This window comes from Montipora foliosa, chromosome 14 (assembly GCF_036669935.1).
Source record: "Montipora foliosa isolate CH-2021 chromosome 14, ASM3666993v2, whole genome shotgun sequence".
Classification (NCBI taxonomy): domain Eukaryota; kingdom Metazoa; phylum Cnidaria; class Anthozoa; order Scleractinia; family Acroporidae; genus Montipora; species Montipora foliosa.
In genome coordinates, this window is record NC_090882.1 from 14572848 (window position 1) to 14590347 (window position 17500).

Here is a 17500-nt window from a genome sequence, read left to right on the forward strand (position 1 = left end):
AACCACTTTGAAGCAGAAGCTTTATGCAAACAAAGAATTTTTGAGTTTTTGACAAGTGCAGGGACTTTATATCTTGGAAAAATGAATTCATCGTTTCGAGAGATACACTAATTTTCCCCTTACTTGTCCAATCAGGTTTCGTCAAACGGCGCTGTGAAGCCGATTCAAGATGGCTTCCACCAAACTTTGGAGACTGTGTTTCCAATGATTATCAGTCCCTGTACGACAAGGTAAATGAAGGCGTCTTGTTCACTTTGACAAAGAAAAAAACAAGAAAGTTCCTTGAACCAAAATCTGACAATGGTCTTATTTTTGTAGAGTCCGAGTGCGGTTTTTTGAATGCTTAAAAACTTACAGTAGCCTTTCATGTGAATGGCGAAACCATTTAAATAGAGATGAATTTATTAGCATGATAGCTTGCTTGCTACTCAGTATTTAAACGGATAATACGAAGAATCGTTTTTTTTTTTCCGACAAGCAAACAGCTCATCGGAAAAAAAGGTGTTGCTCTTGCTTTCCCTCTATGTGAATAATATTTTTTAGCGATTTTATTAAGCCAACAAGACGCCCAAATAGAGTTCACGGGGGATGCTGACGGGCAGTTTAGTTATGTCTTCCGTTGCAAAAAGGCGATCCCATCGGAATGACAGAAACGAATTAGCAAACTACAGTAATAAAATCCATCCAATGAGAAAAAAAAAACAAGGAACGAAAACAGGGAATTTTAAGTAGTTACCCAACCCAGTAAAAGCCCCGACCAGCAGGGCTTACTTTTGTTACAAGAAGAAGTATGATGTTTAAAATGGGTCTCCTGTGGCATCCAATGGATGTCACGTGTTCACGTTTCAATTGAGACCGACTGCATACCACATTTCTTGCAAAATCTCAATTAATTAGCCTGCTCAATGTCGTTTTAGTCACGAAACCTGGCTATTGGAGCCGATCCCAGTCCTCTCATCCGGGATCTGTCACAGCTGACAACTCAGAATATCGACAATTCTTTGATATTTGGAGGGGATCTTGACCGAGCCACGGACATCATGGCCGCTATCGTGCAACATAACGGCCAAACAGACTCACAAGACATGACAAGACAGGATGTGGAGGTATACTAGAAGTTGCTAATAACAAGTTAATTAAATACTACGAGAACAGTCGACAGAGGGGAGTAATAAAAAATAACTCCCAACTTACGGCTGTGAATAAATGAAGATAAGACTGCATTTCGTGTGGACTGATTGAAATAGCACGATATCGATTCCTCTTTAAAAAGGCATGCGAGATTACTAGATTATCGTTTGAAGACGATAGATGTCGGTTTGAAGTTGCACCCAAGAGCACCACAAATTTCCAAATCTTTTCTCCCATCTGTAGGGCAGGTAGAATCCTACGGTTGTAACTTTTTCTTGGTGCAAAGGGCAGGAACGACTACAAACATGACGCGCGTTTGCAGAGCCCTGTCACACGAATCTTTCCACCTGCCGACCTCTTTTCAATATGGTTAATAACCAGAAAGAAAGCGGAAAACTACCTTAGTAACATGAGCAGAAAATCTATATGGTGGGGAGGACGGGGGGGGGGGGGGGGTGGGGGTATATTTGTCCTGAAAGCTTTGTCTCTGTTGGCAATCAACCTCATGAATTACTCATTTATTTCACGAGTTTAGCGTTGCTTGAACGGGTGGGTGGGGGAGTGTGGGCTGCAAGTGGTCGAGCACTGAATCGAGGTACAAAGACAAAGAGGATGGAAGAATTGAGACTGAATTTAATTTGAATCTTGTTTCAGGTGGTTTTAGTTCTAACTGTGGTTCTGGTTTAATTTAATTATTTACTTTGTTAATTTATGATTGAGTTTATTTAACTGTTGTGGTCAGAATTTTGTGAGAGCAAGCAGTAACCTACTGGACATGACCAATCAACAAGAATGGTTCAACATACAAAAGGTATGAATATCACTTTTTATTAAAAACTGATTTACAGATATCAGATTTCCAGTATTTTCATTGGCTCGCCAGACACAGGCTATCAGTTTATATACCTGCTGAACCTGATATGGTCAAGGAACGCGTCAGCAATAAAGCGAGTTGAAAACATTTTTGCAGCTCTGAGAAAAAATAGCCGACAAATGCCGTTTTAGAACGGAATTGATCGAGGTAGAAATCAATGCTTTAGTCATGATGAAAGAATTTAAAACAAATTTTACTGTAGAGGTTGTTTCCTGTGATTTGAAACTATTTCTTGTTTGGGTGGAGGCTCTCGGTTAAGATCTGATATGACAAAACATGTTTGTTACTGCTTTCATGTCTTCTGGCTATTACTGTACCAAATCTTCTTTTAATTCTCTAATGTCAATTTTGGTTCAGAATAAACCCGGCTCTGCTGAGGTTCTTCGATCGATGGAAATGTTCGCGCTTCAAGCGGCAAGAAGGCTCTCTAGAGAGGACATGGTGGAACCCACCGTCACAAATAACATAGGTGAGTAGACTTGATTATTGTCCATTTGTATTGAGTCTTAACAACTATTCACTGATGTGGAGGTGGCCAGCGGTGGATTACCCAGCAGCGAAGTGGCGAGGGAAATATCTACCGTTAGCCACCAACAATGAAGTGATAATATAGAACACAGATATGATTTTAACTCATTTACTAACCACGAACAATGTAATTTCACAAGTAACTGTCAACTTTATTGCCAATTTTCACTCGTGAATTTGTGCGGTCTGGAATCCTTATACAATATAAGGTGAGATTGCTGTCATATTTTTGTTAGCGAACGGGACTTTGGGCGTGATGCCCAACGAGTTTGCCAAGCAGAAAGGTCTCTGATGAGTCCCTTGGTCGGGATGAAACGAAAGTCTTCGTAAGACTAACTACGAACAACTTATTTTCACAAGTGACTGTCAACTTTATTTATTCGTCTTTTAAAAAAAAATTAGAAGTGTTGTTTTAGTTCTTCAACTCACTCATTCCTGCAACGATTACAATATTATTCCGCTCGAGTTGCGCGGAGGTGAATAGCAAAGGATATTGGGAGTTTGAGTAGCCAATCAGAGAGCACCTTCGACGATATACATGCTGTGGTATGATAATGTCAATCATCCCATAGTTGTAGCATCATTTACATTGTCATTTACTTACTAATCGTCACAATGACTATTCGGGGTGAAGTTTTTAGTACGTTGTCTTGCTCACAATAGACCATATTCGTATTCTCAGTATTGGAATGGAACTAGCCTGCAATGGAGGCTAATGCGGGGAAATCTTTTCATATGCAAATACTTTTTAATATATTCCCCCGCATTAGCCTCCATTGCAAGCTAGTTCCAGTCCAATACTGGAAATACTAATATGGTCTATTTAGTAAGTCTTTCGCAAAGGGAAATACTCTGCCGAAAACTATCCTTTGTGCAATTCAAAATTGTGAGTCAACAGCAATTTTGCGTTTCTTCTTTTACATCCGGATACAGATGGTTTTCACCTGATGTCACAACAGCCATGTTGGTGCACAGAACAATAATGAAAAAAAGTCTTTTGGGAATTTGACTTTATTATAATGCAGAACATGAGCCATAATTTGCTATTGTTTTGTGCACCAACAGTGGCCTCTCATCACGTGATTGAAAACCATCTATACTCCCGGCTGATTGAGGACTGCTTGCTTCTTTGCGTTTGTTTTGATTGGTCGTAGGTTCGACTCCTTCAAAGGAGCACTTGGGATTTCGTCCGAGTATCCCCGAGACACCATCAATAAAAAAGATACATTTCTTGGGATAAGGTTATTCAGTTAGCTATGGTGACTGTTGTCTGCATTGCATGATATTAAAGGGTGATTATCACGGGATTGCACATGTTCTAGCCGTAACGAATGTCATCATTTATGAGCCAATCGGAAGCGACGTTAAAATTCGAGAGGGAAATACAAATACGCTTAAAAATATTCGTATTCTCAGTATTGGACTGGAAGTAGCTTGCAATTGAGGCAAATGCAGGGAAATATATCTAAAAATATTTGCATTTGAAAATATTCCCTGCATTAGCCTTCATTGCAAGCTACTTCCAGTCCAGTTCTGAGAATACGTTCATGGTCTATTTCCCGATTATTAAACAATCACTAATGAGCGAAGTGCTGTCGACTTCGCAGATGACTGAGCAAGAAATTGTCACGCACACATGTAAATTTCCCTCACGAATTATAATGTTGCTTCTGATTAGCTTATTAACGGTGCGCATGCGCGTTACCGTGATACTCTCCCTTTAAAAGGCCAGTTTCGTATTCTCACGGTTAGTCTGGATCTAACATAGAGTGGAGGCTAATGCAGGGGAGATAATTTGCAAGTGAAAAGATTCCCATGCATTGGTCTCAATTTCACGTTTGATCCAACCCAACCGTTAAAATACGAAACGTGTACGCCCATGTTTGATCCAAGCAGAAGTTAACTGGACATCTTAATTACTTTCCGTAGTTATTAAAATGGACCGCAAATCACCCGGCGATGGAGGTTTAACGTTTCCAGATTTCTCCAACGCAAAGATTGATCGCTGGGATGCCAGGCATGACATCATCGCTCTTCCATCATCTGTTTTCAATCAGGGTAAAAAATTGCGCCGCGTTTGGTAAACAAATAACGTACAGGCAGTGAACACTTAAGGCTTCAACATTTGCTTCAACATCCATTCGATTTTGTAGAACAACGTTATTGAAACTGTTTGCTCCCCCCTTTCAACTGATAGTAATTAGTAATTAGTAATTCAACTGATAGTAATTCAACTGATAGTAATCGGCGACGGTGACGGCAACGAGAACGTCACAAATGTGCATATTTAGTGGGAAAAAACAATAGGTTTGCACGCCCTGGGCGTGCATTTTTCATTTTTGTCCATTTCTTTGCCGTCATCATCAAAACTACAACGTGAAATAGCCAAATCTGAGGTTTTATGGAGGACGTCAGCACTAGGAGATAAATTTTCATCTTCTCTCCTAAATTAAGCGTGACTCATATCGGTTTCATTCATGAGGGACTGCCACATCATTGTCACTTTAAAAAGCTTGGAGTAGTCGCGAAGTGATTACAATAGCGCGAATTTATGTTTTGAGACGACGTTCTCGTTGCCGTTCCTGTCGTAGTTGCTAAAGCGAAAGTGAACGGTTCACTCTGCAACCAGTTTAAAAATAATACATAGTTTGCTGCTACTTTTGTTTTGAGAAATTTGATTGTAGCTTAAAAAGTTACAATTCGAAGACCCAACGTTTCTACACTCCTTTATAAAATAGTTAGGATAGTACGCGCATTCTCATTGGTCAATAACTGTGTTTAGATGACAGTATGTAACACGGTTGTTACATCATGCGAATTTTGATTGGTTGTGTGTTGTCAGAAGCGCTTTTTGATTGGCTGGTAGGAAATATCAGCGTGTATCAAGAAAATGTTTTAATCAACAAGTAAAAAAATAAAGAATTTCCCTTCAATTGTCGAGTTATTTGTGAGAAATATATTTTATAAAAGCAATAGAGGATGTGTTTACACAGCCTCATCTAAACACAGTTAGGCAAATCCTGGACTGCTTCTCGGCTTTGCATACCTGTCTCGAATTCTCCGAATTCTCCCAACTCCCCCTCGTGTTAAGATGAGGCTATGTAAACACGGAAAAAGGCCTCTATTGCTCGACCCTAAATGTCTGATCAAGACACCCATGTCTAGTCTATGATAACCAGACAGGAGTTGTCGACACGTTTGGTCTTTTTGAAAACGTCATTGTGTTTTGAAAACCCTGATCCCCTAATTGCGTTATACCCGCATGCTTCTTCAATGCGACTGTTGATAAAAGAGACAAACACTCGACTGCAGTGAGCTACACACGTGTAATCAACCAATGCCAAGAAGACCTTTTTTTCTAACCCAGTAGAGGTCCGTTGTTGTAATCCAAACATGCTTCCTTTCCAGGCCGTACTGGCACATAATTTTCTTCATTTTTGTGACGTGCTTTTTCTTTTCTTTAATAATTATTTTAAAGAAACCAGCACAGCCAGTATTAGCTTCAAAACGTTGCCTTATTTACTTCCGGACTCAAATGTGAGGTGAGTGTTAACAAAATTGACTTCAAGCTATTGACTATGTTCACAATCCCCATAATACACTTTGTTTGCTCCCCTCCAAAAAAAAAAAGTTGCATAGACCATTGTTTTCAAATGCTCTTGGGACACTGCATATTCCCAAAAGCATTTGAAAACAATGGTTTATGCAAAGTTTGGTGGCAAACAAAGTGTATTATTCACTACTTGCACAAATCCCATAATACACCTCTTTAACCCCCAAAAAATTTGCATAGGCATTGTTTTTGATTTCCCTCAGGACATCTTTATGTCCCAGGAAAACTTGCAAACAATGATTATGCAAACTTTTTTGGGGGTAAAAGAGGTGTATTATAGGATTGTGCAAGTAGTGAATTGAGATTGTGAAAATAGCCAATTTTACTATTTTTACTCTAAAGCCACTGATACTATTCTCATTGGGAGCCATAAAGCACAAACGCCCCTTAATCCCTTGAGGTTAAAGTTAAAAATTTCCGTGCATCAGTTGTTTTATAGGAGAACCCTATTTGCGTAATTTATTACCATTTTGGTGTAAATAGGCTTGTTTTATCCCGTTTATTTCTCTCTTTAACTTTAAAGGAAGCTCGCTTGTTTGACCCTCCCACCTCCCCTCAGCGATGCCCAGCGTGTTGCCATGGCTCCCACTCCTTCCGCCTCCGGGCTCGCCTCTTCCCATAACTCACTTCTGCCTGGCCGGGCGTTTGGAAGTGAGGGCGTCCAGTGATAATGTATTACTAGTTTTTTTTTTTAGTATACTTCGCCCACATTGTTCGTCACGTGAACCAATCTCGACCCCAGAGCTCTTATCTTGATCATGACTGAGGAAGAGAAGAGCTCTGGGGAACCCTGAAACAAACTGTCTGCTCATTGGTTTTCGTGAAGAACAATCAAAAGCGTCTCTAATTTGTGCATTCATGTTAGCACGAGGAGTGAGCAGGCGCCGTAAGATTCAAATCGCCAATTTTTGGCTACAAGAACCCTACGGTGCATGTTCTCCTAGACAGAGTTTCCCAGAGCCTTGTGTCGATCGAAGGCTCTGGTGACGAGAATGCACGTGAACGAGATGGAAGAATCAAGAAAGACGTAGGATGCGGCAGTTACATGTTGAGGCCACGTTTTCGTCGACGTGATCTTAAGTCTCTGTTATTGTTGCATGCGCTTGAAAAAGACAGGAAAACATCCATCCTGCATATTTTCAATACAATGGTTTGAGAAAATATGATTTATGCTCACCCCATGAGTCTCTTTCTGATCGTGTTCTAACAGTGCTGGAGTTGGTCCTAATTCAAAAGTCATATCCACCGTGATGCACCCCCACCCCCAGGGACGAATTGCACCACCCGTGACGGTGGTTCTAAGCCATATCAAGGTAAGACAATGACACAACTAAATGTCAAATAGTTGTTTGTATTCCAGCATCATTAATCATACGCCTTTAGATAACACTTGCCGACAGAGACGGAACTGTCACGATGGGGGAAGTGAGTAACTGCAGAATACCCGGCCACTGTTACGATCATGTAGCAGCATCGTGCCTTGTACTAACGTGTCTCAGGGGCCGCGGAGTACTTTTGAAAGTTATTGGGGGGAGGGGGGAACTAGGCTTTGTTATGGATCACGGAAGTGTGAGGTGAAGGGTAGAGGTTTAGGAAAAAACAACATCATAGGAAAAAGGTGTTGGGGGGGGGGGGGGCTATAATGGGGGGCTATAGCCCCCTTCCGCTCCACGGCCCCTATATCTGTCGGATATGTCCAGGTTTGACCCTAATTAGATGCACGGATATTTCAATAAGCGTCACGAAGAGTCCCCTTGCTGTTCTCCCCAAGTTCAACATCACTCCTGTCTCAGAATACAAACAATTTACGTAACAAAGTGTTCCCCAAATGCTGCTGCATTAACCCAACGCTGAAAATAACGCTAACGTTTACCCTTACCTTATTGCTGAAAATACCGGTAGGTAGCAAATGCTTAGACTTAAAGGGACACTTCGTGTTGGATTTCAAAATTAAAGGCTATCAGTTCATAAACCTGCTCCCCAATATGGTCATGTAACGCGTCAGCAATAAAGCGGGCTGAAAACATTCTTGCGGCTCTTAGAAAAAACGGCCGACAAAAGCCGTTTTAGACCGGAATTGAGCAAGGCAGAAATCGATGCTTTAATCGACAATGTTGTTGATCCTAGACTTTTTAATATTAATTATTCTACTCGGGCTTGCTAGATATAAAATGATTAGAATCAATGAGGCGCGTAGCTATCACTTCATATCCAGCGCGCCCTCGTAGAATAATTGTTAACTATTCACCTCCGAGGAACTCGCGCTGGATTTCAGCCATTTCACCCATAGGCAATAGTGAGTGGGTAATTGACCAATCAGAGCGCATGCTTTACTTTTGTTATGTTTTCATGTAACTTGCATTTTGATGAACAGTTTTTTCTACTGCTTTATAAAAAAAGCGTAATTCACTTTAATAATAATAATAATAATAATAATAATAACAACAATAACAACAACAATAATAATAATAATAATAATAATAATAACAACAATATTAACCAGTTAATATTAGTTATTCTAAATGTGTAGATACAATAGGCGAGTTTCGTATTCTAACGGTTGGACTGGATCTAGCATGAAATGGAGGCTAATGCGGGCACATTAATTTGCATTTGAAAAGATTTGCCCGCATTAGCCTCCATTTCATGCTAGATCCAGTCCAGCCGTGAGAATTCGAAAATGGTCTATTATGCATGTGAAGACTGATTTCATATATTCTTCATAATTCAAATGAAGCAGAGGAAACAAAAAAAAAAGTGATGCTCTTAGACTTTGTTAAACCTTTTATTTCCTTCACAGCGAAGAAGAGGAAATCCTAAATGCGTATTTTGGGACTATACACTGAAGTAAGTTTCATGTTCGTGAAACCTTTTCCTTCTTTACGTTTGGCGTGCGTTCCCTTTCATCTAACACTAATAAGGTGACAGGAGACTACTTCTAAATGCAGCGGTCTTGAATTGTTTTGAACAGTATTTGATGTAACAGTTGTAGGGAGTTTACTAATGGAAGAAGGTAACTGCAACGACTGCGTCACAAAACAACAAATCAATAGAATGTTTTCACGTGACGTCACGGCAGCCATATTGGTGTACGGCGGCCATCTTGGTGTACCCAACTAATCCACCGGGCTCTATTGTCATGCAAACGTTTTCTTTTGTTTCGGTGGGAAAACAAGATTACTGATCACGTGAGTGAAAACACTCTTTAACATGAATTGGTTAAAAAGAAGAAAAATGAACGTGTTTTGCGAGCGTCACGCATTTTATTCTTGGCAATACATTTCTTTCCCGTGCTGGAACGTTAAAGAAAGTCAGCATTGAGGGAAAGTGATTTCGGTACCTACCTGTACGTCACATACTGCGACAACAATAAAATTCTCTACCATTTGTGTTATCAAGCTATCCATCCTCTGCCATCTTATCAATAACTCAAAAAATAACGTGCTCCCAGTTGACTTGACTTGATAGCTCGATTGGTAGAACACTATAACACCGGTATCACGGAGGTCATGGGTTCAAATCCCATTCCAGCCAGAATTTTTCAGACCTTGCTTTCAATACTGCTTAGGTAAAGCTCATAACTACGATGATCTGCTGACAGACAACACGTGAAATCTATTTTTTTCCCAGTCCCCACAGAGGCGGAGCATGGTCAACGCGTGGATGTTGGTTAGCGTTCAGTAACAGCTCTCACTCGATCTGTCAATGTAGTCATCTCTCTAACTTTGCTGTTCTAATGGATCTTTCGTCTGGCGAGGTTAGAAGCGTGTCTGGCATGTATATAAAAGGAACGGCATCGTTACAGAAACATCACTGAACTAACTTTACTGGTGGAGAGCTTGAGAAACAAACCAGTGCCAGGGCCAAGTCGATATTTTAGTTCTTTGGCAAAAAAATGGTGTCCTCGGAATTTTATTTTTGCAAATTACGAAAGCTACGGAATGTCGCACGTTCAAGCTCGTGGGAATTGGTTAATTCCCGTGAAACAATCAGACACTTTGTTTCCTTTCCTTCAAGAATTTCTGTATTGCAAAGCAGGTTGTGACTGACGTTATCTTGGAAACAAATGCTATGTCACGTGTCAAATTACGACTGATTTTGCTTACAGAGTATCGATACGTACGGGAAAGTGGATGCATGAGGGACGAATATTAAGATCGAAGGAAAATCTGTGGAAAATGATTTAGCATCAATCAACAATGTTCTCACTGTATATAAATACAATTTTACTCTTCGGTCACAATTAGGAAAACTATCTGTCAGTGACTACCTGTAAGTTTATTTTGCTGGGTACGTTTACAAACAAGGCTTCGCCCCTACCCATGGGCAAGAGGTTCAACGGCTTGCATAAGATTGCCGGCTGTTCCCAAGATAAGTGTCATGCTTATATGGAATTTGCAAGTGACTTAAGGATACCATGAGACCTTTGATAGTGGTCCACAGGTCCTCTATTACCGTTGGCACCGAGAAGTCACTTAGTGCATCCGTCCACGAGTCCATTACCCAAGAATAAGATTTACCCAAAAAGGCCATATGCAAGATGACGTCATTTGCTCAAAAATTCACGACCAAGCCTCGTTTGCACAAAATTATTCACATCATCTAGACTTGCAGTACTGTTCGCACGTGGGTTTTCTTTACAAGTTTGTTCCTGTGGGATTAAGCTCAAGTTAAAATTTGGAATTTTGATTTTCGAATTCGAGGCTTGGTGATGAAAATCAACTAGTCAGACGTCATCGCCGGAAAATAAACAATAGACAAAATCGGCTAACTCGATGTTGTACTCATTTCAAACCCTTTGGGAATAAAACGTTTTGTTGCAGGTATTTCCATATCATTTTAAGTGTGAATGCTACAGAATAATGGAAATACAATACACAAAAAACTTAACTTCGGGAGATTTCACCTGGTTACAACATTTGGTCTATTGTTTATTTTCCCGCAAAACCTGGTTTAAAAATAGACACTTTTCCGACGCTGATGGAGACAAACCTGATGCCAGATTCTTACTCTTGGGTAATGGACGCCTGATCGGTCTTACTTTATCATATCGTTTGGCCTTCTCTTTCTGTTCATAAACCACATTAAAGTCGCAAGGAGCATGCAGCAATTACACAATCACAGTCCATTGATGTCAACTATTTGTTATTATTTGACAGAGTTTACAAAAGGATCAAAAGAGAGAACGAACCATGGCCCTTATGTGGATTGGCATCCCTGTGTTGATCGTTGGTGTGATTGGTGGCCTGTACATGTCCTTCAGTTGGTGAGATTTTTAAGTGTATGCCAAGATCCACTGATGAAGACAAATCTCTGTCCCTTAAATAAGTTTTATATTCCAAGTAATAACCAATACTTTTATGATGGTAATTCATTGTACTTTTCACGTGGATGATTGCAATTTTAAATAGCGGCTTCACTTGCTGATGGCTGCCAATTTGCTGCAAATTTTGGAGATAGATAGTTAGATAGATAGTTTATAGATAGATAGATAGATAGATAGATAGATAGTAGATAGATAGTTTATTGACTGAATAAATGGCAGCCCGTGAAGGCTGAATTACATATTCATAAAACTAGAATAGATAAAATTACAAATCCAATTAAAATATCAATGTTGTGAACATAGGGGGAAAGTTATGGAAATTGAGTTAACATCTGTTCCTGCCAAACTGACGAGGGTTCGCGATCCGTCTAGTTTCCATCCCTCAATTTAAATTCTTTTTGTATTAATTATATTAATTCTTGTAATAGGAACAGAAAATCAGGGATTTCCAGCACCATAACGAGGCCTTCGTCTTCACGTGAGTACTCTTTGAATTGAACTCGCAAAGAACATCTTTTATGTTTTATTAATTTATTTTCATTCACTCATTCATTCATTTATTCATTCATTCCCTCATTCACCCACTCACCCACCCACCCAATCACTCACTTAATTGTACTCGGATATAGTAAATGTTATTTTGTATTTTTATTAGTTAATGTTCAAGCCTTTATTGTAACTAGACCAATACCTCCCTTTGGAGAGTAAGGCGCAATAAAGAATACTATTACTATTACTATTACTATTACTATTACTATTACTATTACTATTACTATTACTATTACTATTACTATTACTATTACTATTACTATTACTATTACTATTACTATTACTATTACTATTACTATTACTATTACTATTACTATTTTTATTACTATTACTATTACTATTATCAAATGTCGAAGCCCTAAATTAGGATCCAGTTAATAGTTCATGAAAATTGATGTTCCAAAGTTTCAATAAACTTTGTGAGAGCTGTTCAATGTGTCCGCATAACAATGCTCATGTTATGTTGTGTACGCATCACTAAGTGCCTTCTTTACCCCCTCCGTAAAAACAAGAGGAACACATCAAGTTCTTTGTTTTAAGAGGACACATTATGCCATCTATGCTTAGTCAAATCTCCACATTCTGCAGGAATTGTTGGGGTTTTTTGTGACTGGATAACGTTTAGTAACCTTCGGCTAATTTATTTACTTTGCCAGTCAAGGCTGACAGAGCGCCACAACAGCTTGCGCGAATTACTGAAGCCTCTTTTTTTACCTTCCCAAGTTCCCAACCAGTACACAACAGAAGACAGACCACAACACCGGGAACTACGTGCCCTACTCAAGGGTTTATCACCTGAAACTTGTGGAATGCTGTCCGTTTCACGTTGGTTTGTGTGGTTTTCACTGTTAAATAATCTTTCCATTTTCAGTAAACGAAAAAACTGGATTGCTCGGTCAAAGAGTGGTGACGAGCCAAATCCGCGAGGAATTCCCGGCATCACCATCACGTGACCTATACCGCGCACTGTCTCCTGGTTATTCCCCTACTGGTGACCTGGAATGGCAAGACGAATTTGAATTTGACGTAGGGTCAGGCGATCAGAGATTTAAACAAATGCTTCTACCCAAGCTGCAGTTTCTGCAAAATCATCTCATCAATGAGTTCTACGATATTGAAAAGCTGGAAGCCAAAAAGAGGCTGTTACTGGAGGGACAAGTGAGTTTAATAATATACCGGTAACTAGAGTTAATTGATTGGCTAATAATCATGTGCATTGAAAATTTTCTCCGTTCTGATTGGCTCAGAGAAGACAGTTTTCATGTAACACGGTGCAGAAAAGAGGTAATTCAGTGCAAAAAGCAGAAACAAACCACGCATTTTGATTGGTCAACGAGCAAACAAAGTCAGAGATAGCCTTTCAAATGCGAGCCCTGGATGGCGCAATTTTCCGAGATTGCGTGATACGCGTGCGTTGCTTCTGCTTAGCCGTCTTGAATTTTTTCATGTATATTATTAATAAGTAATCACATGATCTCCTGCATTTGGACTAAATAAGCAATTTGAATTGTTTTTTAAAGCCTACAAATCGCACTCGCTCTACGAGATGGTGCAATCATTTGTCCCTCTTTGAAAAATAATCACTCCTGCTTATTTATTCCAAAGGAAAGGAAGGAGCTTTATTAAGTGTCAACTCGTTCTAGCCCTGGAGCACTAGTGGGAAACACTGTAAACTGAAATTAACAATGAACGTAAATGAAGTCAAATGTTGAGGGGGAAACCGGAGTACCCCGAGAAACCCTCTCGGTGCAGAGTAGAGAACCAACAAACTCAACTCACATATGACGCCGAGTCTGGGAATGGAACCCGGGCCACGTTTTGAGCTAAGTCCGCCACGAAAAACGCAAAAGAGCGTCATGGTGGTAATAGAGTAGCTTAATATAATTTATTAGGTTCCACCAGGAGCTCATCAAGGTGAGCCTATATCTCCACTAATTTCTTTAGTCAACCCGAATCATATTTATCATATTTCCCATGACGCTGAGATATCTCTGCTTTGATTGGATTTTACAATATCAGGCGCGCTGAATCTTCCAAGGGAGGCGTTCTATATTCCCTTGACGCTGAGATAGCTCTGTTTTGATTGGCTTTTACAACAGTAGGCGCGCCGAATCTCCCAAGGGAGTCGTTGTTCTGTATGGGTCGACTCCCAGCTAAATATGGGAGACAGAGGGGTTCCCCTTGATAAGCACCTGGTTCCACACGTTGCTGGCCTCATCTCAGATGTGGGGTACACAAGGCCTAATGCATGTCCTTTGTCAGGAGCTGGGGATCAAGAAAAGCCTCTAAGCACGTGTTAGAGCCTAAGCTGAATCCACCCCAACAACCTTTGGTCAGTCTCATGTTCCAACCAACCAAAAAAAAAAGCTGGCGGAGTGCCTGGCTTGCCGGTGAAAATGAAAAAAAATCATGTACTTTTCCAGTCAAAAGTTTGGCTTTCTGAACAGCGATATTTTCGTGTGTTGCAGTTTGAAATCCAGCAAAAAGCAAAGGTGGTAACAGGGAACCTATCTCAGTCTGAACTGTTTTCGTTCGAAGATACTGACACGGTAAGATGAGGTAAATTAAACACTTAATGACCGGTCCCTCGGGACACAGTTCCAGTAGCCGAAGGTAGGCTTGACCCGAAACGCCTTCTTCTGGATGCATACGCACAATGATGAGAAGGACTATACTGTGGCCTAGAACGCTTAACACAAAATTAAAAGAGAATATTAAATAAAAAAATTACAGCACGCAAAACAGTGTGAAATAAAATACTAAAAGAAAATCAACATCAAAATATTTTTTTACAATTAAAGAAGAAAGTTCCTACGCAGACAAAAAACTTGGTGACGCAACGCAAACAACAAAACTGACAACACAACAACAAGAAATCTGGGCTCTTGTTGCAGGAATATAATCCGGAACACGTTATAGTGTTAACCAAGTGCTCACCTGCTTCCATTTTCTTGTTTGTCATTGTTGCGTACTGAGTTGCTTCTCAGTCTTCTTGCCCATTGAAATAATAACGTATGTTTTCTAACCTCTTGTAATTTTATCACACAGATCCAAATAAAGGCACATGTTTCAGAGGAATTCTCAACTGAGTTTCCAACTCAACCATCTGTTGATGAACAACAGGTAACGAGAGTTTGGCTATCAAAAAGTTAGCGTCATGAATAATTAGTCCAGGCATTATGTGGTCGGACCTGTAACTAATTGCAAAAGAAGCTTTCTCGTCATTGGTCAGTTAGAAATATCCTATACATGAACATACTAAAAGTCCCTAAAGATCCGAGCATGGGAACACCTCCAAACAGCACCATTAAAATAAGTCTTTTTTTTTTCCTATAGCATGAAAACGAGGCTGTCAACCGAAAGTTTCCGTGTCGTGTTTTTTATTGGTAGTTTGAGCCTTTTCGCCAAAACTAAGACTCCATTCTTAAGAACAATGATTTTAGAGCTTTAATCAAGAAAGACCTTTCCACAAAATATATTTAAATTAGTGAATTATTAAGGTTTATTTAGAGCCAGCAGTGAGATCTTATTTTGCCGGGACATAAATGCTGAAGACTCACGACAAGAAAAGTCCTATATCATCACCAGAAAGGTACCCCTTTGTTCAATTCTAATCCCTCCTAACAACGATAGCCTTCGGCGTAACTCGATAAAAAACGACTTTGAGAAAAATCGTTAGCTATCGTCTTCAATACTGATGATTTGTAATGTTGATATTCAGATCGGATGGAACTCTCGAGAGGAATTCCTTCACTGTTCACTGCTATTTAAACCTCATACTTTGTTTTTCTCTCCCACAGATTCAACCAAGGACACAAATTATATTCGACAATCCAATTCTTTATGGAGCAGAGAACTTGTCACAAAAATCGGTGAGAAATCGACAGTTGGCCAGCTTATTATTATTTTTTTCAGAATATCGAACATATCCTCGTTATTATTTACTTGTCAGAGATTATTGCCTGCCGCTGGCACATTTGAAAACACACAATTTATTTGTTCACAGATCTACTTTCTCCGGATAGTTTTAAACCGCGAAAGATATCACTGTATTAGTAAGCAGCACCGATAGGAAACCCGAGTATCTCGAGATGCGCGGAATGTATGCACAATAACAATAGTAGGCACCGTCCTTAAAGCAGGGTACTCAACTCTAAAGCCCCATGCAAAAAGACGCAACTTTCTACAGATGTTGGATGGCGTTGGCAGTTGTATACAAACAGACGCAACAACTCTTAACAATGTAAGGACATGCAGTGTATTATGGGAAGAGTACGACCCATAAGACTTTGTAAACTTATAAAATACGGCTGCCATCTTGTTTTCAACATTTTATTGCGTTGCTATCTCCATAGAGACCATATGTAATGCGCGTGCGTGGCCTCAGCAATGTTGGAAGAGCTGTGCAATCTCAACCCCAGAGCTCTTGAGAGAAGAGCTCTGGGGAACCCTGAAACAAAGTGTCTTGTCATTGGTTTTCATGAAGAACAATCAAAAGCGTCTCTAATTGATGCATTCATGTTAGCACGAGGAGTGAGCAGGCGCCGTAAGGTTGAAATAGCCAAATTTTGGCTGTAAGAACCCTAACGGCGCATGTTCTTTTACACAGAGAATGAGAGTCGTGCAAACGGATGCGACATTGTTGTGCTACGCTTCGGTGACCACGGAACAAAAAAAATGTTAGGAGTTGTTGGCTCAAAACTTTGACCAGTTTCAAACGTCGCGCAACAACTCCCAACAACACGCAACAACATGCAGCGGGGTGTATAAACGGACACAACAGGTAACACCCGACAGTATTGGAACAATGTTGGCCAACAATGTTGGGAGTTGTTGACCAACAATGTTGAGTCCGTTTGCAACGATTTTGGGAGTTGTTGGCCAACAATGTTGAGTCCATTTGCAACATTGTTGGCCAACAATGTTGGGAGTTGTTGGCCAACAATGTTGAGTCCGTTTGCAACGATGTTGGAAGTTGTTGGCCAACAGTCTTGGGTCCGTTTGCAACGATGGTGGGAGTTGTTGGTCAACAATGTTGAGTCCATTTGCAACAATGTTGGGAGTTGTTGACCAACAATGTTGAGTCCGTTTGCAACGATGTTGGGAGTTGTTGGCCAACAATGTTGAGTCCATTTGCAACATTGTTGGCGAACAATGTGGGGAGTTGTTGGCCAACAATGTTGAGTCCGTTTGCAACGATGTTGGAAGTTGTTGGCCAACAATGTTGGGTCCGTTTGCAACGATGTTGGGAGTTGTTGGCCAGCAACATGCAACGGGGTGTGCAAAAGGAAGCAACATTTAACACGCAACATTGTTGGAACAATGTTGGCCAACGATGTTGCGTCCGTTTGCACGGGGGTTAATAGACTTGAATGCTATGGTAACCTATAGGATTAGTTTCAGTTTCTGCAATCCAAAATGAGCTTTGACCTTGCATGTAACAGTTCTTAGCCAAGTACTTTAACTATACAAATGTAGT

The 17500-nt window shown here is 40.2% G+C and overlaps 1 protein-coding gene across 1 annotated transcript in view; it reads left to right on the forward strand.

Moving 5' to 3' along the window:
- Positions 1 to 17500, forward strand: part of LOC137985329 (uncharacterized) — a 40928-nt gene that overhangs the window by 19800 nt on the left and 3628 nt on the right. Inside the window, exons 8-22 of the mRNA XM_068832916.1 lie at positions 136 to 230; positions 918 to 1106; positions 1874 to 1942; positions 2363 to 2474; positions 4463 to 4591; positions 6012 to 6075; positions 7357 to 7459; positions 8947 to 8993; positions 9777 to 9903; positions 11306 to 11412; positions 11901 to 11950; positions 12893 to 13179; positions 14490 to 14570; positions 15070 to 15144; positions 15822 to 15893. Of these exons, the coding sequence (XP_068689017.1) occupies positions 136 to 230; positions 918 to 1106; positions 1874 to 1942; positions 2363 to 2474; positions 4463 to 4591; positions 6012 to 6075; positions 7357 to 7459; positions 8947 to 8993; positions 9777 to 9903; positions 11306 to 11412; positions 11901 to 11950; positions 12893 to 13179; positions 14490 to 14570; positions 15070 to 15144; positions 15822 to 15893 (1607 nt within the window). The remainder of the gene's footprint in view (positions 1 to 135; positions 231 to 917; positions 1107 to 1873; positions 1943 to 2362; positions 2475 to 4462; positions 4592 to 6011; positions 6076 to 7356; positions 7460 to 8946; positions 8994 to 9776; positions 9904 to 11305; positions 11413 to 11900; positions 11951 to 12892; positions 13180 to 14489; positions 14571 to 15069; positions 15145 to 15821; positions 15894 to 17500) is intronic.